The following is a 23,392-nucleotide window of genomic DNA, read 5'->3' as shown; positions in this document are numbered from 1 at the left end:
AAGCTGGTTCTTTGAGAAGATAAACAGAATTGGTAAACCACTAGCCAGACTCATCAGGAAGAAAAGGGAGAAGACTCAAATCAGTAGAATTAGATATGAAAAAGTAGAAGTAACAACTGACACTGGAGAAATACAAAAGATCATGAGAGATTACCATATGATAATCTCAATAGATGCAGAAAAAGCTTTTGACAAAATTCAACACCCATTTATGATAAAAACTCTCCAGAAAGTAGGCATAGAGGGAACTTACCTCAACATAATAAAGGCCATATATGACAAACCCACAGCCAACATCATTCTCAATGGTGAAAAACTGAAACATTTCCTCTAAGATCAGGAACAAGACAAGGTTGCCCACTCTCACCACTATTATTCAACAGAGTTTTGGAAGTTTTAGCCACAGCAATCAGAGAAGAAAAAGAAATAAAAGGAATCCAAATCGGAAAAGAAGAAGTAAAACTGTCACTGTTTCCAGACGACATGATACTATACATAGAGAATTCCAAAGATGCTACCAGGAAACTACTAGAGCTATGAATTTGGTAAAGTAGCAGGATACAAAGTTAATGCACACAAATCTCTTGCATTCCTATACACTAATGATGAAAAATCTGAAAGAGAAATTAAGGAAACACTCCCATTTACCTCTGCAACAAAAAAAATAAAATACGTAGGATTAAACCTACCAAAGGAGACAAAAGACCTGTATGCAGAAAACTATAAGACACTGATGAAAGAAATTAAACATGATACAAACAGATAGAGAGATATGCCATGTTCTTGGATTGGAAGAATCAACATTGTGAAAATGACTATACTACCCAAAGCAATCCACAGATTCAATGCAATCCCTATCAAACTACCAATGGCATTTTCACAGAACTAGAACAAAAAAATTCACAATGTGTATGGAAACACAAAAGAACCCAAATAGCCAAAGCAATTGTGAGAAAAAAAAACGGAGCTGGCGGAATCAGGCTCCCTGACTTCAGACTCTACTACAAAGCTACAGTAATCAAGACAGTATGGTACTGGACAAAAACAGAAATATACATCAATGGAACAGGATAGAAAGCCCAGAGATAAACCCACACACATATGGTCACCGTATTTTTGATAAAGGAGGCAAGAATATACAATGGAGAAAAGACAGTCTCTTCAATAAGTGGTGCTGGGAAAACTGGAGAGCTACATGTAAAAGAATGAAATTAGAACACTCCCTAACTCCATACACAAAAATAAACTCGAAATGGATTAAAGACCTAAATGTAAGACCAGACACCATAAAACTCTTAGAGGAAAATATAGGCAGAACACTCTATGACATAAATCACAGCAAGATCCTTTTTGACCCACCTCCTAGAGAAATAGAAATAAAAACAAAAAGCAACAAATGGGACCTAATGCAACTTAGAAGCTTTTGCACAGCAAAGGAAACCATAAATACGATGAAAAAACAACTTCAGGATGGGAGAAAATATTTGCAAATGAAGCAACTGACAAAGGATTAATCTCCAACATATACAAGCAGCGCATGCAGCTCAATATCAAAAAAACAAACAGCCTAATCCAAAATGGGCAGAAGACCTAAATAGACATTTCTCCAAAGAAGATACACAGATTGCCAACAAACACATGAAAGGATGCTCAACATCACTAATTACTAGATAAATGCAAATCAAAACTACAATGAGGTATCACCTCACACCAGTCAGAATGGCCATCATCTAAAATCTACAAACAATAAATGCTGGAGATGGTGTAGAGAAGAGGGAACCCTCTTGAACTCTTGGTGGGAATGTAAATTGATACAGCCACTATGGAGAACAGTATGGAGGTTCCTTAAAAAACTAAAAATAGAACTGCCATATGACCCAGCAATCCCACTACTCGGCATATACCCTGAGAAAACCATAATTCAAAAAGAGTCATGTACCAAAATGTTCATTGCAGCTCTATTTACAATAGCCAGGACATGGAAGCAACCTAAGTGTCCATTGACAGATGAATGGATAAAGAAGATGTGGCACATATATACAATGGAATATACTCAGCCATAAAAAGAAACGAAGCTGAGTTATTTGTACTGAGGTGGATGGAACTAGAGACTGTCATACAGAGTGAAGTAAGTCAGAAAGAGAAAAACAAATACCGTGTACTAACACATATATATGGAATCTAAAAAAAAAAAAAAAGGTTCTGAAGAACATAGGGGCAGGACAGGAATAAAGACGCAGACGTAGAAAATGGACTTGAGGACATGGGGAAGGGGAAGGGGAAGCCGGGATGAAGTGAGAGAATGGCATGGACATACATACACTACCAAATATAAAAAAGACAGCTACTGGGAAGCAGCCACATAGCACAGGGAGATCAACTCTGTGCTTTGTGTCCACCTAGAGGGGTGGGATAAGGAGGGTGGGAGGGAGACACAAAAGGGAGGGGATATGGGGATATATGTATACACATAGCTGATTCACTTTGTTATACAGCAGAAACTAACACACCATTGTAAAGCAATTATACTCCAATAAAGATGTTTAAAAAAAAAATGCCTACAAACAACATGCTAGAGAGGGTGTAGAGAAAAGGAGCCCTCCTACACTGGTGGTGAGAATGTAAGTTGGTACAGCTACTGTGGAAAACAGTATGAAGCTTCCTCAGAAAACTAAAAATAGAATTACCATATGATCCAGCAACCCAGCAACCCACTCCTGGTCATATATCTGCACAAATCTATAATTCAAAAAGGTATATGCACCCCTATGTTTATAGCAGCACTATTCACAATAGCCAAACCATGGAAACAACCTAAATGTCCATCAATAGTTGAATGGATAAAGAAGATGTGGTACACACATGCAATGGAATACTACTCAGCTACAAAAAAGAACAAAATAATGCCATTTGTGGCAACATGGGTGCAACTAGAGATTATCATACTAAGTGAAGTCATAAAGAAAAAGACAAATTCCATATGATATCACTTATATGTGGAATCTAAAATGACACAAATGAACCTGTCTATGAAGCAGAAACAGAATCATGGACATAGAAAACAGACTGGTGGTTGCCAAGGGGGGAGGCTTGGGGAAGGGATGGAGTGGGGGTTTGGTGTTAGCAGATGTGAGCTTTTATATATAGGATGGATAGACAACAAGGTTCTACTGTATAGCACAGAGAACTGTATGAAATATCCTATGATAAACCATATTGGAAAAGAATATTTTTTAAAAAGAATGTATATATATGTATAACAGAATCACTTTGCTGTACAGCAATAATTAACACAACACTGTAAATCAACTATACTTCAATAAAAAACGAGTAAACAAGTCCCTCTACTTCTGAGGAACTTCACCTCAAGGACAGACACCTGGCTTCATTAAACAACAGCAACAACCCAGAGCTGGTAGGACGTTGCCCTCCACCCTCTAGAAGTCAATAACACCCTGTTGAACAAATGAATGAATAACAGCCACATAAATTTTAATACCCTTCAAGGTAAATAGGTGCTAGGTTTAAATGGTTTCTTTTCCTAAGTTTTAGAAGCAGGAGACCTGTTTTCTAAAAGGAGGAGCTTTGTCACTACCTAGTAATGACTTTAAGCAAGTCATTTTTCCTCCTGGGGAAACTCAGTGAGTTCCTCATGAATAGACATGTTCTCTGACTTCAAACTTCAAGTCTTGCAGTCAAAAAAATGAACGGGTAGCATATCTTAAACTATTATTTAAAAGAATGGTGTAGCCGCTGTGGAAATCAGTATGGTGGTTCCTCAAAAAGTTAAACATAGGATTACCGTATGATCCAATGATTCCACATATAGGTATGTACCCAAAAGAATTAAAAGAAGGTACTCAGCAGATACTTGTACACCAATGTTCATAGCAGCATTATTCACTATAGCCAAAAGATAAAAACAACCCAAATGTCTTGGACAGGTGAACAGATCAATTAATGTGATATATGCATACAGTGGAATATTATTCATCATTAAAAAGGAATGAAATTCTGATACACACTACAACCTGGATGAGCCTTGAAGACATTATGCTAAGTGAAATAAGCCAGCCACAAAAGGACAAATATTGTATGATTCCATTTACATGAGGTACCTAGAGTAGTCAAATCCATGGAGACAGAAAGTAGAGTAGAGGTTAGCAGAGGCTGGGAGAGGGGGTAATGGGGAATTATTGTTCAATGGTAAGATTCCACACCCAACTCCAGCCTGTCCAGGTTTTCTCCACCTGAACTGACAAGCAATTTTCATAACACCTGCTGGGTGTCCTACAATTCAACTCAATTCTGACACTATCTACCTGGAGATAGCTTCAGATCCCACAGGGTAAGGACTCACCCTACAACACTGCCCCAACTTCAGACACTAGTCTCAAGTCCAGGTTGTCACCTGTGCTTCTGACCAACCAGCTATAGATCAGAGACTCCAATGACCGCACCCACCCCCCCCCGGATTTGATTAATGTGCTAGAGCAGCTCACAGAACTCGGAGAAACATTTTACTTCCTAGATGACCAGTTTATTATAAAAAGATATAACTCAGGAACAGCCAGACAGAAGAGAAGCGTAGGGCAAGGTATGGGAAAGGGTGTAGACTTTCCAAGTACTCTCTGAACCTTCCAGTCTTCCCAAATTGCCACGTGTTCACCAACCCAGAAGCTCTCCCAACTCTGTCCTTCTGGGTATTTAAGGAGGCGTCATTTATAGGCATGATTGATTAAATCACTGGTCGTTGACAACTGAGTCAACTTCCAGCCCTTCTCCTCTAACGTGGACATCAGGGGATGTGGGACAGGAAGTTCCAATCCTCTAATCATCTGGTTCGTTCCCCTGGCAACCAGTCCCCTTAGGTGCATCCAAAAGTCACCTTATAAACATAACAAAAGACAACTTTAAAGCTCACTTCACTTAGGAATTTCCTTGGGTTTTAGGTGCTTTGAGCCAGGAACCGGAGGATGACCATATGTATATTTATAAAAAACCACAATATCAAAAACGGGTACAGAGTTTCAGTTTGCCATGATGAAAATGTTCTGGAAATGGATAGTGGTATGGTGGTACAGCATTGTGGATGTACTTAATGGCACTGAATTGCACACTTAAAAATGCTTAAGATGGGGCTTCCCTGGTGGCGCAGAGGTTGAGAGTCCACCTGCCGATGCAGGGGACACGGGTTCTTGCCCCGGTCCGGGAAGATCCCACATGCCGCGGAGCGGCTGGGCCCGTGAGCCACGGCCGCTGAGCCTGCGCGTCCGGAGCCTGTGCCCCGCAACGGGAGAGGCCACAACAGTGAGAGGCCCGCATACTGCCAAAAAAAAAAAAAAGCTTAAGATGATAAAATTTGTTATGTATTTTTTACTGCAAGAAAACCCAAACCAAACCAGAAACACGCTGTTGGCCATGGGCAACCACGTGGAGGTGCCTGTCAGGCTGCTGCAGATGAACGATAGGCCTCTTAGGCCGAAGCCCTGCCTTCACACTAGGATGGTTAACATTCCCAGGGGGCCCGCTTTTCTTTGTCTAAAGCGCAGTTCAGTAGCTGGCGACCGAGTGGAGGGGACAAAGGGGGAGAGTTGAATACAGTTCAAAATTAGAAAGAAGTAAACCGCACGAAAGGAAAAAGTCCTCGGATGCGTCTGCCCCGCAACTCCTCAGAGGGAAAGCGCGCCCTCCTCCTGCCCTCGGGCTGTCCTGACCTTGCCCTGGTGTCTCAGGTGCACCAGCCTCGCCAAAGTTTGATGGGTTGCCATAGAAACGGGCTGCCAGGGCTGCCATAGAAACGCCACATCCGCCAGGATGAAGGTGAGACAGCTGAGCCTTGCTGCGTGATGGGACTGCAGCGGGCTGCACTCGATCGCTGCCTGGCGGCAGATTGGCCTCGCGCACAGCCTGATGGAGAGGGTGTTGCCCAGGGGTCACCAGTCAGGCGGGAGAGAGAGCGCGCCTGATGAAACTGCACATCCGGACTAGGGGAAGCTGCAGCTATTGTCCTTTGTGCTGGCAAGGAAGAAAAGGTGTGCCAGGCAGCCGTAACCCAGATTTTATTAACCAGAATGTTTCATTTCAAAATTAAATTTAAGAGGGAAAAAAATACGTAATCTACCTTTACCTGGACTAAAGTAACTTCCATGCAATTTATTCCAAAAGAGAACATCAATATTTATATACGATAATTGTTTAATTAAAAAAATTTCAATAATACAAATGAATCTATATACAAAACAGAAATAGACTCACAGGCATAGAAAACAAACTTACGGTTACCAAAGTGGAAAACGGGGGAGAGGGATAAATTACGAGTATGGGCTTAACAGACACAAAGTACTATACATAAAATAGATAAGCAACAAGGTTTTACTGCATAGCACAGGGAACTATATGCAACATCTTGTAATAACCTATAGTGGAAAATAATCTGAAATACATATATATATATATGTATAACTGAATCACTTTGCTCTACACCTGAAACTAATACAATATTGTAAATCAACTATATTTCAATTGAAACAATTTTTTTCATCGTGTTCAATAGATTTTTTAACTGCTCAGCTCCAAAGGCAGAAGTTGAAGTGGTGTTTTTGACAGAAAAAAACTGAACAAGAAGTGCGACTGCATCCTTTCATCTGCATCAGAGCTGAAGGACAAATAATTTCTTAGGTCACTTAAAATGGAAAGGTTGATGACCAGATACAGTGTAGACTGTAACTGAGAGCGGTGAAAGGAGGCAGTCTTGGCTAGGATGCAGTGCTCCTCGTGATATTTTGCGTTTCACAAATGTAGCAAGCATTTAGAAAGTCCAGTAACCATATCTGTAACCTAGTTTTCTTCTACGATCACAGGAAAGAAACAGCGAAGAATGTGTTTACCTTGTTTAGCTAGTATGCCCCCCGAGTTTCTTTTGTATGACCTCATATATTGACCAGATATCTGAAAGAAATTTAGTCTTGTATTATTAAAGGGTGAAATCTACAATCTCCATCAATTACATCTCTACTTCCCCTGTTAGATCTTTAAATTACTAACCCTATCTTCCTCCAACAAAAATTTACTAAGCCCTTGTTATGTGCGGTGTTATAAATAAAGGACTACATCTACTTTCAAGAAGAAACCTACCTTTCTTGGCCTGGAGATAGATGCTGGTCATAAGTCATAGATGGAAGATTGCAAACCCATGAGGCTGATTCTAACTCTTGACCCAGAAGGACATTTTCATAGCCTAAGACTGTCAGTGATGCCTAAATTTAGAAAGAAGAAGTGTACGTGGTACCGACATCAGGCAGGGGAAAGAGCAGCTGCCTATGAAAACGCATAGGCATCCGCCCACATCACTGAGGATACGGAGGAACAGGAGAAGAAGGAGGAGAAGATATTAGTCAACTCGAGAAGCAGGATAACCTGGTGGCCGGAGCAAGTTCCATGTCTGCCTGTTGGGGATCTACCTTGAGTGATGTTGCGAAAGTTACTAATATCTCTGTGTCAACACTTCCGCAATCTGCAAGAGGGAAGTAGCACCTTTTTCACAGGGCTGTTGGGAGGATTAAACATAGTAAATGTCAAGTGTGTCAAAACCTTAACAACGGGCTTCCCTGGTGGCGCAGTGGTTGAGAGTCCGCCTGCCGATGCAGGGGACACGGGTTCGTGCCCTGGTCCGGGAAGATCCCACATGCCGCGGCGGCTGGGCCCGTGAGCCATGGCCGCTGAGCCTGCGCGTCCGGAGCCTGTGCTCCGCAACGGGAGAGGCCACAACAGTGAGAGGCCCGCGTACTGCCAAAAAAAAAAAAATTACAAAGAAAAAGAAAAAAAACAAAAAACCTTAATAATCATGTATTTCTGCTCACTGAATGGTAGGCACTGCTTCCTTTTGCTTGATATACATGAAAGCAAAGAGATATTTTTGTTCTGAAGCTGGCTTTCTTGACAATATTAGTAAACTGTTCACAACAAAAGTAAAAATATATGCAATAAATAACTAGAAGATTGTAAAGAATTGTTTAAAAGATTTAATGTAACAAGTAAAAGAGTATAAATCCAGAATTACTTGATTTAGGATTAGGGTAGAGGGTTAACTATAGCTCCACAGTCGTTTGTTTTAAAGTATCACATATTAAGTATGTGACACTAATTCCTTCATGTGGATATAATGTGTAACTTTATTAAATTCACACTAAATTATACTGTTAACTTATCTTTGACCTAAAATAAGTTATGCTGTAGGTAAGTGAAATGCCAATAAAAATCTGAAAAGAGGGCCTATATATTGCTATATAGTTGATTGTATTTGTTTAAGCCAGTTAAGCACCTGTAAAACAGGTACGTGTACCCAAGTTTCATAGCTTTTGGGGGAGGGGGGCTGTTAATGAATTGATTAACATCAAGATACTATTAACCTCTTGCATTAAAATTAGTACAGCCCCAGCCCTAGGGCAAGGGCTCTTAACCTTTCTTCATGTTCCATGGATCTCTTTGGCAGCCTGGTTAAACCCCTTCTCAGACTAATGTTTTTTAGTAAGTAAAATAATATTAACACTGGATTTATAATATTGACAGTGCATTATAAGTGTCAATGAAGAAACTAATCAACAGTCTAAGAAAGAAATGGAAAATCTCATTCAAGTCAAACTGAGGATTATAACCCAGGAGACAGACTCTCAGAGAGCTCTGAGAACTGTTCCAAAGAGTGAAGAGGGGAGGTCAGTATATATGTGATTCTGGGGAAGCCGGTGTGTGCAGTCAAGCACACAGCTTGGCAGAAGTTTGTTGCTAGTCACGAGGAACAGATATCTTAGTTAATGGGTTTTTTTTTTAATGTTTTTCTAAGTATGGGAAGATGTAAGAATCCAGGTTCATAAAATTTTTTCTTCTGAACATATCTAACTCTCTGAAGGCCAGTTCTGTCAGTTTTCCCAGAGCACAGAGTGCCTTATCCTATCTTCACCCTTAATTCCTTTTAGGGTGTATTGTAGGTCAGGGACTGCAGTGGCTAATGAAATGATTCTTGTAGAACTGGATGGTGGGCAACATTCTTTGTTTTCCAATCCCTTCCCTTACAGTCTTAATTTCAGCCAAGGTCTGGGAGGCATTTCATGACCAGTTTGTCCCAAGGTGCTAGGAATGTGCATTCTCAGGTTAGGCAAGGATTTCCTTGGTAGGCCACTCAGTGCGTTGTCACTAAACTAGGCCCTGTTAACATAGGCGAAAGCTTCTGTACCACCTGTTTTATTAGTCTGTTATGGTCCAGGACATGGTCCCCTCTTGTTGCTTCTTCCCATATCTACAGTTACACTATTACAATCATTGATCTTACAGAACTGTATATTTGGCCAATCATTTCAAGTCGCATAATCATCATTAACTTTATCTGAGGCTCATCACACATTTGGTAATGCAAGAAACAATAATCTTGTAAAAGAGGCAGAATATTTACTAACATAGCCAGTAACATTAATAGGTCATACGTAAGTATTTAAGCTAAGAACTTCCATTAGGTGCGGCCCAGGATCTCCCCAGGTCCTCTGACCAGTCTGTTCTGCACCAATCCCTATCTTTAAGGGAAATGATATATTGGCATTGTACATAAAGTTCATTAAAGATGTCTGCCCATACAAGGCCAGTGGTGAGTCATCGTGACCTCTTACAGGACTGAGAAATGAATGATATCTTCTAAGGAGTTACAACATGGCTGGTGCCAGAAGGAGAAAAATTGATCTCTATGTTGAGCAGGTATTTCTGCCACCGGAGAGGTCTCGTTAACACATAATGCAGATGCACAGTGCACACTAGAGGGGAGCGAGGAAGCCCAGATGGAGAGAGAAAATATTTACATTTAAAATTTTCTTGTCTTGCCTTAAAATATGAATTTTTATTTCATCATAAGTGAGAAAGTAAAATTAGCTTGGACTGTAAAAATCTGCCTGCCATCCAGGAGCCTGGAATAAAAGGCTGATAAAATCAGTTGCAAAATTAACATAAAACAATATTTCTCCCCAAACAGAGCTGTAAAGTGTCATAACCACCTCCTGCTTTCTGACTCACTGAGAAAATTTGTTCTCTAAAGTTAAAGACTTAGAGAGTTTTTGCTGTTGGAAATTACATCAGTAAGAATGAAATATCTCACCTTTACCTGGAGATTCTCAGCCCCTTGACACAGATAAGCAGCTTCAATTTACAACCTTCACAACCCAGGTGCAGAGCTCGCAATAAGGGGTTTCTAGACACAAAAATTCCATCTCTATTTAAACTTCATAGTATCCAAGGAAATAGGACCCCAGGTCCACTTTGTCATCTAAGCTGCACATTGACTCTGTGTGTTGACACACAGCCTTGCTTTGAGCCTACCAAAATACTGCTCACTTAAATTTCACTTAAACTCCACCCTATCTCAGAATCCTATAACTCTATATTTTCCTTTGCTTGGGGAGATGCCACGCAGTTCCTCTGTGCGCAACCTCCCACGATGCAATGGTTAATAAACCTGATTTTACTAGACTACAGTATTGTTCCACTATTGTGGTCTTAGGCTAATTGGAAAAGCCTGCAAAATAAACCAATTGGATTAAAATTCAGTCTATTTGTTGGGTCCTCAAAGTTTAAAAACATCGGACTAGAGAGAAGTAGCAAGTATGATGAGGGATCAGGCAACAAAAGTCTGGAAGCATTCTTAGCCCGGGGTGCTAGGGTCATAGCCAAGAAGAACAGAAGGCAGACCAGAGCAGAGCAGATGGGAGCTACCGAGAGACTGAGTCAGGGCTAATATGAGGAAACGCTTTGTTAACCATGAGAGCTCCTTGCACACAGAGTGGAGAGACTGCACACCCAAGAGGGGAGATCCCCACCACTAACCAAGGTCGATCTGAAGCTTGGTTTTGTAGCTCTGGGAAATCCTGAGCAGGATAGAAAGTTCCACTGTGGCCCTCTAGCGTCTGGTCTCTTTATTTGTAAAATCTATAATGTTTCTTCCGAGAGCTGCTTCTTTTAGCTTTAAGCCATGCTCAAGTGCGGGCCCACTCAGAATCCTACAGGTGCCCTTCAGATCAAGCAGTACCCGTCTGCTGTCACCGCTAGGATGAGTTTCCCTCTCATCTTGGGTGGGTCTTTGGAGAAGCCAGCTTAGGTTTGGTGATTTTGAACTGGGTGGTGGTATACGGAGGAGGGCTAGGGTTGGAGCCATCTAAATGCTTAGGTAAGTGAGGGTTAAAATGAAGCCCTGCCTGAACCTCCCCAGAATCCCCAACCTGCTGTAGCAAGTGGGCAAAGGCGTGTGTGCGTAGAGGGGAACAATTCCCATCGACCCTCAGAAGGCCTGGCAGGCGTGGGGAAGCCAATGACGCTCCCACCTCTCACCGTGCCCTCACCCCCGACCCCCCGCCCACCGGGTCACAACAGTCCCCTCTGGCCACTGCAGTCACCCTGCTCATTCCAACATACTTACAAATACTATGCTGGTTCACTCATGTTGTGGGTGACGTGAAAGCGTTGGAAAGCCCTGGTCTGAGTCCTGCAGGCCGCCCTCTTGTGAAACGAGCGACTGTAAGTGACCATAAGTGACTATAAATGATTATGTGTCTTTAATACACTATTTATTTATTTATTTTTGGCCGCATTGGGTCTTCGTTGCTGTGCGCGGGCTTTCTCTAGTTGCTGTGAGCGGGGGCTCCTCTTCCTTGCAGTGCTCGGGCTTCTCATTGCAGTGGCTTCTCTTGTTGTGGAGCACGGGCTCTAGGCGTGTGGGCTTCAGTAGTTGTGACACGCGGGCTCAGTAGTTGTGGCTCGCGGGTTCTAGAGTGCAGGCTCAGTAGTTGTGGCCCACGGGCTTAGCTGCTCTGCAGCATGTGGGATCTTCCCGGACCAGGGCTCGAACCCTTGTCCCCTGCATTGGCAGGCGGATTCTTAACTGCTGCGCCAGCAGGGAAGTCCATAATGCACTATTTATAGACATACGTCAACCTCTGTCTATGAGAGCAGGGCAGGCCATGAATGCCTCATCAGAAGCAGGGCAGCTGATCCCATTGTTTTCTTCAGGTGGCTGAAGGGTCAAAGAAGACAGAGTAATGCAGAATCTCCTTCGCAACTGAAGCGGTAGATCCAACAAGGATGAACATTGAGGGGGGGAGGTGGGTGGATGTGAGCTACTTGTTAGTGTGGCCACTGTCATCACCGGCTTAGTCAGGTGAGGGCCAGTCACTCCCCCATCATTGTCTTCCTCAGTGCACTCACCTCCCCCATATATTCTCCTTCACTCAAATGTCTGTTGTCTCCTAGTCTGGGCCCTGAGGGATGAGGTAAGAGTTCGGTGCTAGAGAATCCAAACGGGACCAAAGCTGGACTTTGTTTGCTTGCTTGTGGTGACTGTAGCTGGTGGAACGTCAGCAGAAGCTCCAAAGAAGTGGTGACCTTTAAACTGAGACGTGAGGCCGAAAGAACTCGTCATTAAGAGTCAGAGAAAAAGAAGGCCCACGGCCTGTTTGGGCTGCTCGGGGGAACTGGACCAAAGCGCCTTCCGGGTCGGCCTAGTCCAGAAGCCGCCCGCGCTCGGGACGGGCGCGCCGGGACGCGCCGGACCGGGGGTGGAGCCGCCGTCGAGGGCGTGGCTCTGCGCATGCTCCGCTCGCCGGCCCTCCGCCGTCGCGGGGCGCGGGAGGCGCTGCAAGCAGCGGGAATCGCCTCATGGCGCAGGCGGGGAGAGTTGGTCCGGGGGCCTGGGGGCGGCGGTGCGTGGGCGGGGATGTGGCTCCGGTCTGCGCGCCTTGGCGCTGGGCCTCCGCGCTGCTCTGGCTGGCGGCGGCGGCAGCGGTGGCGGCGAGCGGCCCCTCCCGGCGCCAGTGGCCGGTGCCTTACAAGTGAGTGCGCTGGCGCGGCGGGGCGGGCGCTCGCGCGCGCGGCCGAAGTTCGCGGGTCAAAGGCGGGGGGGCGGGGAGGGGATTGTGTCCCGGTCGCGCAGTTGTGCGGGGGCGGCGCTCGGCGACCCTGAGGGCGCGGCGTTGAATGAAGTAAGAGAGCTGTTGAGTCGCGGCTGTTTGCTGCGCGCCGCCCTGGGGTCACCTCCTCCCGGGACCCTTGAGCCAGTTACGAGGTGACCTAGACTCAGGGCTGCCCCGAATCGTGGATGAAAAGGGAGTAATGTTATTTCGTCGCGTGACTGTCGGGTACAAGTCACTGACAGTTTGAATAGTTTGGGGAGACCTTTAATATCGCATTTATTACCGTGCCATGCCCTGTCATTTAGTTATCTTGAGTGCATAACATTTGCACGTCAAGTGTCCAGTTTACCCAGCTTGCCTGGGTTTGCCTGGGACTTCCCGTTTTTAGCACTAGAAGTCCGGCGACCCGGGAATCCGCTCGGCCCCTCGGTTGGCGACCTCGTTTGTCCACTGTCTTCAGCCTGGAGGTAGGACGCTGGTCATAAGCTGAGGACACGGAGACTGCAGATATGCGAAGCATATTTGAGCCTTTGAACTAGAAGAGTATTTACATGGCCTAATTGTCAGAGATGGCTAAGCAGAGAGAAAGAAAGAAAACATGGTGTCAACATCAGGCAGGGGAAGGGCCAGCAGCTTTTGGAAATGCACAACTATTCTGGATGACGAAATGGTGAGTTGGGAGACAGGATAACCTAGAGGTCGCGAGTGAGTTCTGGGCTCCGACCACTGCGGATCAAGTCAGGCTCCACCATCACTAGCTGTGTGATCTTGGGAAAGTTGCTCAGTATCTCAGTGTCCACATGTCCTGAGTCAAAAAGTAGGAACAGTAGTTACTTCAGGTTTGTTGGGGGGATTAAATCTAGTAAATGCTAGCCAGCTATTTTCAAACCTGAATACGGTATTGGTGTATTCTGCTCACTAAATGGCTCGCAGTACTTCCTTGTTTTGCTTGATATACATGAAAAGAGAAATTTGAGTTTGAAGCTGGTTTTCTTGAAAGTGTTAATAAAATGTTCAAAAGAAGTAAAAATTTAATATTCAATAAAACAAGGAAGAGATTGGAAATCCAAAACTACTTGATTTAAGGACAAGATATTGACTATGACTTCTTATGTTTCTTTAAAAGTTTGAAGTGTTAAGTACATGCCTTCATCTAATCCCCATCATAAAATTTTAACTTTATTAAGTTCACACTTAAATCATACTTTTGAAATTACCTTTGACCTAAAATAGATTTTGCTGTGGGTAAGTGAAGCGTATATGTAGTTGCCCATTTGCTTAAACCAGGTAAGCACCTATAAAACAGTTAAGTATATCCAAGACTCGTAAGCTTTTAGGAGGGGTTGTCAATATTTTTGTCTAGATAAAGGTGTTTTTTTTTTGGCTGTACCGCAGGGCTTGCGGGAACTTAGTTCCCTGACCAGGGATTGAACCCAGGCCAAGGCAGTGCAAGAACCGAATCCTAACCACTAGACCACCAGGGAACTCCCTAAAATCAAGATTTTAACTCTTTAAATTAGAATAGACATTTTTGTTGATGTGTTAGGATTGTAAAACAATAGATTGGGCTAGAACCTGAGGGAATCTAGGATTCTTAGAGGATAGAGGCAGCTACTTTCTCTTTCATCTTTCTCTCCAGTGAAAGGTGTGTAGTGAGTGTCTGCTGATTTGAAATCACCACAGTCCCTCCTCCCCAGTCCTACTGCTGTGGCCTTCTCAGGCTGCTTCCTTGCTTGTTGTATTATTGCTGTGACCTCCTCACTGCCCTCTCAGCCTAAATTTGGCCTTTCTCCCCACCCTTTTCTAATTCATAAAATGAGGCTTATTTAGAGCAAATTCAGTTATATCACATCTGCTACTTCAGATCCTTTAACTGATCTCCCTCCCGGGCTCAGCCCTCCCCAAGCTGTGGCACTCGAGAGGGTGCCCTTCACATTGTCCAGACATACCTCTCGTTTTATTGCACTTCTCAGATACCGCATATTTTACCAACTGAAGATTTGTGGCAACCTTGTGTGGTCAGATGGTAGTTAGCATTTTTTAGCAGTAAAGTATTTTTTAATTGAGGCACATACAATATGTTGGGGTTTTTAAGACATAATACTATTGCACGCTGAATAGACCACGGTATGATTTAAACATAACTTTTATATGCACTGGGAAACTAAAAAGCTCGGATGACTCCCTTCCCTTTACAGCGTCATCCGACACATGTGGTGGTCTGGAAGCGACCCACGCTGTCTCCGAGGTGCACCTGAATTAGGGCGAAGTGACAGTCCCTGCCTCCCTCTCCTCTCACCGCTGCTGCCTTGAAGCCTGAACTCCAGTCTTCCTTACCCACTTGAGACTCTTCCAGCGTGTCATGCTTGTCTTAGAGTATTTAGTGTTTTGTTTCCTTTTCCGTACTGACTTCCTAAAGTATTTTAAAAACCTAGGCTAGGCCTTCATCTCTTCCTTTGCCTCCTTACCCCCAGGCATCCCGCAGCAGGTAAAAATGATTTCTCCCTCTTTTGCACCCTCAGGCCTTTGTGTATTTCTTTGTAAGCACTCACCGTGCTGCGCTTCATCACTTGTTTAATGTCTTACCAGCCCTCACCCAGAGCTCCTTGAGGGGAGGAACAGCATTTTAACTTTTGTTTCCCTCCTTTCTAGTATAGTCGTAGAGCCTCGATAATATTGGTTGAAGGGGATGTCGGCTAATCCTCAAGAAAATAGAAAATGTGTTCTATTTAATTATGATTATCTTTGAATAATCTTAACATATGGATTGTTTGGGAAGTTCAATATCATTTGAAAGCTATTCCTTTATTCAGTAAATATCTGTCTACTAAATAAGGTGTGGAGCTATAAACATTTTCACGTGTGGTCCGTCTTCAGCATTCTCACAATGGGAGCGGGGAACCAGGAAGCATGCAATTATCAGTTGCTTTCAATGTATCATTTGCTATTAAAGACATCATTGGAGTTTGTTCACAGGATAACATATAAAATGTATATGTATACACTATGGCTGAGCTTTGGGTGTTTTTTCTAAAAATGTGATTGACAGTGAAATTAAAATCTGGATTCTACGATGTGCGAGAACCAAATTCCTATTAGAATCTAAGTTGATGATTTTTTTTTGTTAGACGCTTTTCCTTCCGTCCGGAACCAGATCCTTACTGTCAAGCTAAATACACTTTCTGTCCCACTGGCTCCCCTGTCCCAGTGATGAAGGATGATGATGTCATTGAAGTCTTTCGTTTACAAGCCCCAGTGTGGGAATTTAAATATGGAGACCTCCTGGGACACTTGGTAAGGCTGCATCTTGATCTTGTGGCTGGTTAATTAAGTGATTTGATTAAGTGGATTTGAGGGAATAATCTCTATTCAGTCACTAGTTTTAGATTATGTTTATTGGTGTTCCTCTTAGCACATTTTAAATAAGTAGTCCAAAAAAATAATCAGGTTTTATGATCCTGACAATAATCAATGCAATTGCTTTAATCCATCTTAATATTATGGATCCAAATGCAATTCCTGTACCCAGATCCTGGAAAGAAAGAAAGGAGGAGGCCCCGAGCAAGGGGCAAGGCAGGTGGGAATCACTTCTTCACATCCAGTTCCTATTGTGCACACTTTTCCTAGGTTAGCTCACCATTTGAGCCTCTCATCACCTGAGAGGTACACAGACTTCCTTCCTGTGTCTGGGGCATGGAGGCTGCTCAACGTGAGAATAGCAACAGGGAAGGGGAATAACTGGTCTACTCTATATGCAGCTGCGGTATCGCACTTTCTCCCATCTGGCTCCTGAACCAGCGGTTACTTCACAGATGCTTTGATACATGTATGATCTTTACACAGAAAATTATGCACGACGCCATTGGATTCAGGAGTACTTTAACTGAAAAGAACTACACAATGGAATGGTATGAACTTTTCCAGCTTGGAAACTGCACATTTCCCCATCTCCGACCTGAAATGAATGCCCCTTTCTGGTGTAATCAAGGAGCTGCCTGCTTTTTTGAAGGAATTGATGATATTCACTGGAAGGAAAATGGGACGTTAGTTCTAGTAGCAACCATATCAGGTAAGTTTCAAAACTATGGCAGCATTTGATGATTGCATCAATATCCAAAAATGACAGAAATTACTTTCATTGAGGCCTCTCAGTAACGGTCTGCTCTTCAGAGATCAACTTATAAAATACACTTCTGGAATCACTAACCTTTGATCCAAACTATTACTCATGCAAAACTTCACCTTATTTACAGATTATCTTTTCTATTTTCATAATAAAAATAAATGATATAAAGCTGTACAATTAAATTGGACTTTCTAAATAAAATAATAGAGGTAAATCTCTATTTTAGAGGTGACCACCAGTTTGTTCTCTGTATCTGTGGGTCTGTTTCTGTTTTCTTTTGTTTGTTCATTTGTTTTATTTTTTAGATTCTACATACCATATGAAATCATATGGTAATTTGCCTTTCTCTGTCTGACTTACTAAACATAATATCCTCTAGGTCCATCCATGTTGTCACAAATGGCAAGATTTCATTCTTTTTTACGGCTGAATAATATTCCATTGTATGTACATGCCACATTTTCCTTATTCATTCATCCCTCGATGGAAACTTGGGTCATTTCCATGTCTTGGCTATTGTAAATAATGCTGCAGGAAACTTAGGGGTGCTTATATCTTTTCAAGTTAGTGTTTTCTCTTCCTTTGGATAAATGTCCAGGAGTGGAATTGCTGGATCATATGGTAGTTCTATGTTTAATTTTTTGAGGAACCTCCATACTGTTGTCCATAGTGGCTGCACCAATTTACACTCCCATCAATAGTGCACGAGGGTTCCCTTTTCTCCACACCCTCACCAACACTTGTTATTTGGTGTCTTTTTGATGATGGCCATTCTGACAGGTGTGAGGTAATATCTCATTGGGGTTTTGATTTGCAGAATTGGTATCTTTTAAATGTAATCTGGGAATCTTTTAACTATTTATCATGCTGTTTTCTATATTTCTTCCTATTTTCTAATTGATGTGCCCCAAACCATCCAACAATATAAAAGTCCATTTCTCTTTTAGCAATGCTCATTGTGGTAAATAGCTATCCTTCTTTCATTCCAGGCCAGTTCACATCTCTCTTTTCTCCATTTCCACCTACCTCATTATCTACAAAATCTTCCTTCTGACATCAAAGTATGATCATATGAACAAGTGATCACTATTTTCTGTAGAAGAGTTTGCAATATGCTGGTACTTAAATCTTTTAAGTTATCCATCTGCCTTGTGATTAATCCTGTTCATTGACCTTTTTTTCACATTACAGAATAGGGTTTTGAAGCATTCATATCTCTTCATTACAAGCAGTGGCTTTTCAAAGTTGAACACTATGAACAGTATCCCCAGCTCTAAGAAAACGAGATTTATATTATTTCACCATTTTAATACCATAAAATTGATAAAAGCAGCTACTCTGTTCATTCTGTAGGGCTTTAAATATTGATTTTATGGACTCAAGCTGGAGTAACCTAAGAAAGATTCACACACAGTGACAAAGTGAAATGTTGGGGCCATGCTGTTTTAGGCCCAGATGTGGTTGCAGCCATGCAGAGTATTTTGTTAACATTTGGAGAGATTCCTCTGGTCTGGTACAAGGTGGTAAGAGAGAGTGTTAGCCATCCTGGAGTCTGTATAATCCATGAACTTGGTCAAAAACATTTCCAGTTTAGTTGACTCACTGGAAGAATTTGTGTAGTGGGTAGAAAGGTTGTAAGCAGTAGCCACAAGTACAGGGAGCAAAGGGAGATACCAGATATTGAAGGTGAATGGGGCACGGTGCTTCCTTCTCAAGTCAAGTAGCTGTTCCTCAGGCAGCCATTCATACCTTGCTTTGCACAGAAAAGCTTCATGTTTCACCTTCCTCAGTTCTTCTTACACTGTCTTTGCCTCATTCACTTTTTCCTCTTCCACAATTTTTCCCTTGCTTCTTTTTTCTCTTTTGCCTCTGAATCCAAGATTTGTTGAGTGGAGTAGAGAAAGAGGGCTTTGGCACATGTACAATTTAGCTTTTGACTGTAGCTTAAATGATTACAGAATTTGTATGTAAGACTCCTCTTTATACACCTATTATATCTAATGTTTAGTTCAGAAATACCTTGTGCCTTGAAAAATGGAACAGTAATTGGCTGAGCTTGGATTCCTTTTGTGAGATGCAGGTTTGGAAATTCAAAAACTGTTGTTTAATCATGTAGTCATGGCCTTGATCTGGTTAGAGCATTTTACTTAAAACTAACATGATTAGCTTTGATGTTCACATAGTGTTGTGTTTTTCTGTTTGTTTTTAACTAGGAGACATATTTAACAAAATGGCAAAGTGGGTAAAACAGGACAATGAAACGGGGATTTATTATGAGACATGGACTGTCCAAGCCAGCCCAGAAAAAGGGGCAGAGACATGGTTTGAATCCTACGACTGTTCCAAATTTGTGTTAAGGACATATAAGAAGTTGGCTGAACTTGGAGCAGACTTCAAGAAGATAGAAACCAACTATACAAGAATATTTCTTTACAGTGGAGAACCTACTTACTTGGGAAATGAAACATCTGTTTTTGGGCCAACAGGAGACAAGACTCTTGCTTTAGCCATAAAAAGATTTTATTGTCCTTTCAAACCACATTTGTCAACTAAAGAGTTTCTTTTGAGTCTCTTGCAAATTTTTGATGCTGTGATTATACACAGACAGTTCTATTTGTTTTATAATTTTGAATATTGGTTTTTACCTATGAAATTCCCTTTTATTAAAATAACATATGAAGAAATCCCTTTACCTAACAGAAACAGAACACCCTCTGGTTTATAAAACCTTAATTCTACTGCTTTTTTTTCCTACTAGCTCATCAGTTTTTCAGGGAGTGGTTTTACATGTGTGGATTTCTTAGGCCTTTCTTCCTTGGGACAGAAAGGTAAAATACACATGGGCAGAATTGCTGCATAATAATATCTCGGGAATTTTTTTGGAAAGAAGCTGAAAACTCTTATTGTGTTGGCCAAAGTGAACCCATTAGGTGATCTTGATTTCAATCGCCAAGGCTTTGTTAATATGGAGAATTATATCATGTCATCAGATACACAGGATCTTTGGACTCAGAATGTGAAATTGTGGATATGGTGTGCCAAAACTAAAAATACTGTCAGTGACATTGTCATGGTGGGAGCTACTTTTTGCAGATATGGTAATTACACTTTCTCATTTAGGTACTTTCTGGTAGTTTTGACTGACTTTACAGCCTTTGTAACTTCTAGAGCCAGTCCTAGTAGTTTGATTTTGTTCTATTCACCTAACCTTAAAGAGTAATTGGGACACCACAGCTGGAGTGGTCATGCTTCCAGATGTGGTAAAATCAGTGATAAAGAGCATAAGTTTCTGGCTAGCATTTTAGAACTAGCCAGTAACTGGTATTTTGTGATTTAAGCAACTTATCATTTCCAAACCTTAGTTTCCTTATCTCGAAAATGATTCATCTGTCACGAGCGTTGTAAAGACTGAAGCCATGTATAGTTTGGCCTAGTAAGGTCACAGTAAGTGGTAACTATGACGATTAATCAGAGAACAAACTGCCATCATTGATCTTGCCTAATGTGGTTTACAGGCCAGCCTTTCCTGGCTTTGTAATAATCACCCAGACTCTGAGCGGGCAGCATAGTGCTTCTGCGGTTCTTCACACATACGGAACATGGAAGTATCTGACTGCAGGTACATCTGGGTGAACGGGCACCCTTTAACTAACTCCTTCACTGCTTCACACAGTTCCTCCGCCGCCCACTAAAGCTGCCAGCAGTGGAAGAAGGTACACTTCCCAGAGAGAGGGCAGGTTTTTGTCAAGGATCGCCAAGTAGCCGTGCTTCCATTAGGGCCATCAAACAAGGTTTCAAGGTCCTTTAAGTGTCTGATAACTGAACACCTTGTTTCTATTCATGGAAAAAATACCTACCAGTCAGGAAAATGATGAGGCAGAGATCAGAGAAAACAGTCTGTATTTAATATGTAAATGTACCAATTCTATTCAGTTTCTGCCCACATTTGAGTGCTTCCTAAGAGGTTAGTACATTGAGTTCTCATAAAAAGCCTAAGCGTAGGTACTCTTCACGTGACTCAAATGAGGAAATTGAGACTTAGAAAGGTTACGTGACCTTTCCACAGCTACCCACCTAGTGGTAATGGAGCCTCATTTTGAACCAGGTTCTGCTGACTGAATGGGATGCACCAGCAAGCAGGTTTTTCGGCGCTGCTCAAAGTGTGGTCCTCAGACCAGTGCCTGGACCATAAGTTACTAACACCATATGTTCTGGTCTGTGAGGAGGAACTCTTAAAGCAACTTGTTGGACTAATTTTGTTTCTGTTGAATCCAATTAAAAAAAAAAAAAACGGGGGCTTGTACTTTGCTTTTATTTCGTCTAGGAATTTATCACTGTCTTCAAAACTATAGGCACTAAAACTCAGTCTAAAAATAAAAACCCAGTCCTTCAGCACAGATAGCATAAGAAGCACTGCATCATTATGATGCCTGCTGCACAGAGGATGTCTCACCCTCAAGCACAGGGAGAAGTGGCTTTCACTGCCTACAGTTTAGCCTTGTCTACTCATGTTAATAGCGCCAAACATTCCTGATTACTTTAACCTCTTTAACCTGCTAGTTGTCTTCAGAATATGTCACAAGAAAACTTGGATCTTTGCACTGGCACCATCTAGCGGCTAAAATCGGGCAATGTCAGCCTCTACGGATTCAGGAAAATTGCTCTGGAAAAAGTGTTTGGATTTCCAGACCTACATTGGGGTAACAAGCAGAAACTCCTATGCCAAGTTTGTATTAACTGTAAATCACAGAACTTGGTTCCATGGCAACAACAAATGAGGACATCCGTACATGGAACTTGAATATTAAAGCAAGAATCTACTAGTTACATTAAAAAGCGTTCATGATTTTCCACTGTTCCTAAGAATACTGATGTGAAGAAATTCTACTGAGAATTTGACATACAGACTCAGGATACTATAACAGAGTGTGTAGCATTCATATAAGTAAGTACTTCTTAAGAACTTATCAAGCCTATCAGCTATACTTACAAGTTGAAGTAGGGCTTTGAAGCAGACATGATTCAGGAAAAAGCTTTTAAAATGGTAGCTGGAAAACCAAGACACAAGCCAGGCAGGAATCTGCCAATTAAATTTTGCTGTCCTTTGAACTTCTGTATAACTAACTTAAATGTGATTTCTGTTTTTCTTGTTAAGTTGTAAATGTATAAAATTTCCTCTACAAGAAACCATTAGTTGAAGTCTTAAGTTATATTAGGGCTTTAGAATAATCTTATTAATAACTTATTAATTCTGGCTCCATATTAGGTAAGTATACCCACAGTGTGTCATCAGTTGTAGGTACAGGAAAATAGGCAAAAGGTGAAAATAAACTGTAAATATTTGGAACCCTCACTCAATATTGGCTCCTTATTAGAAATCAGAAAAATAAAATAAAAAATCTTAAGACATCTCATCCAGTTTTATAATCTGCTCTGGTGGCACTTAACAAATTCCCTAGGACTGTATTTCCTTTAAGATGACTTTTTTTTTTAAAAGAAATTATTGGTATGTTAAAAAAACAGCAACGTTCCCAAACCCCACACACGCTTTTCCCCTCACAGCAAATGAGTTGGCCAAAGTTTGTTTCCAGCATCTTCCTCGTATTTACCCTTTGTTGTCCAAATAGCATCCTGCTTCTTAAACCTTCTACATTTTCTTTCCCCTATTTAAAACAAAACAGCATGGTAATCATATATTCTTTTACTGGACTGATTATTCTAAGGATAAGCTCTTAATTCACTTTGGAGTAAAAGGCTTTGTGTTCTTTTTTATATATCATATGATATGTCCTTTTTTTTAAAGGAAAATTGGGTATCAGCAAGTAGGTAAAATTTTTCTGGCTGCTTGGTAACATTTAAAAACCAGCCCCACAGATAAACTGAGCTGGAATCTGTGCAAAGATTGTGCCCAGCTGTGTATGGGGTAGAGATTACTTTACAGCTTATTAAAGGACCTAGTTCAGGCCTGAGCCTTCTTCATACCAACCCTTGCCTTCTATCCTAAGCTTTTCCATAAATATAAAGAATTCTCCTTTGATTGCAGTAAATTGACTTATCTTTAGTCATGCCTTTTTACTGATAATATTGTTAATAAAATAGCCCAGATTAAGATTACCAAGGTAAACCGAAGTTATTTTATGGAAGCTGGAGATGAAAATAATTTCAATAGTTTAAAAACTATTCTGATTGTATGGATTTATATAAAGGTGTTTCTCTCTAAAAATGCTAGCTGGTTTCAAGGATCCTGACTAAGATTTCTATTCCTGAACAATCTGTTTTTTAAATTCTTATTCTAAATGCCTAATCTTGTATCTCAAAAAGGCCA

At 41.6% G+C, this 23,392-nt stretch overlaps 1 protein-coding gene and 1 long non-coding RNA gene across 3 annotated transcripts in view; one reads left to right on the top strand and one right to left on the bottom strand.

Annotated features, from left to right (window-relative positions):
• The window catches only part of LOC137211192 (uncharacterized), a 486,842-nt gene extending 474,136 nt beyond the window's left edge, over positions 1–12,706 (bottom strand). Inside the window, exon 1 of the long non-coding RNA XR_010936941.1 lies at positions 11,453–12,706. This is a non-coding gene — a long non-coding RNA (uncharacterized lncRNA). The remainder of the gene's footprint in view (positions 1–11,452) is intronic.
• Positions 12,673–22,472, top strand: CLN5 (CLN5 intracellular trafficking protein). Of its 2 annotated transcripts, none has more exons than XM_067713414.1 (4): positions 12,673–12,860; positions 16,070–16,235; positions 16,785–17,010; positions 19,281–22,472. In XM_067713414.1, exons 1-4 carry the CDS (start codon positions 12,688–12,690, stop codon positions 19,790–19,792), a joined length of 1,077 nt encoding a protein of 358 aa, XP_067569515.1. In that variant the 5' UTR covers positions 12,673–12,687; the 3' UTR covers positions 19,793–22,472. The 2 variants fall into 2 exon arrangements, with proteins under 2 accessions (XP_067569515.1, XP_067569516.1); XM_067713415.1 differs by lacking the exon at positions 12,673–12,860 and adding an exon at positions 12,951–13,010.
• Positions 22,473–23,392: the final 920 nt, after the last annotated feature.

The sequence above is a fragment of the Pseudorca crassidens genome, chromosome 18 (assembly GCF_039906515.1).
Source record: "Pseudorca crassidens isolate mPseCra1 chromosome 18, mPseCra1.hap1, whole genome shotgun sequence".
NCBI lineage: Eukaryota > Metazoa > Chordata > Mammalia > Artiodactyla > Delphinidae > Pseudorca > Pseudorca crassidens.
This window is presented reverse-complemented; position numbering and strand designations above follow the sequence as displayed.

Bases quoted from the DNA above. Each gene is read 5' to 3' on its own strand.
- CLN5 (XM_067713414.1), top strand. From the start codon at position 12,688: ATGGCGCAGGCGGGGAGAGTTGGTCCGGGGGCCTGGGGGCGGCGGTGC. The intron at 12,861-16,069 runs GTGAGTGCGCTG...TTTTTTTGTTAG, and splicing joins CAGTGGCCGGTGCCTTACAA to ACGCTTTTCCTTCCGTCCGG. The intron at 16,236-16,784 runs GTAAGGCTGCAT...ATCTTTACACAG, and splicing joins GAGACCTCCTGGGACACTTG to AAAATTATGCACGACGCCAT.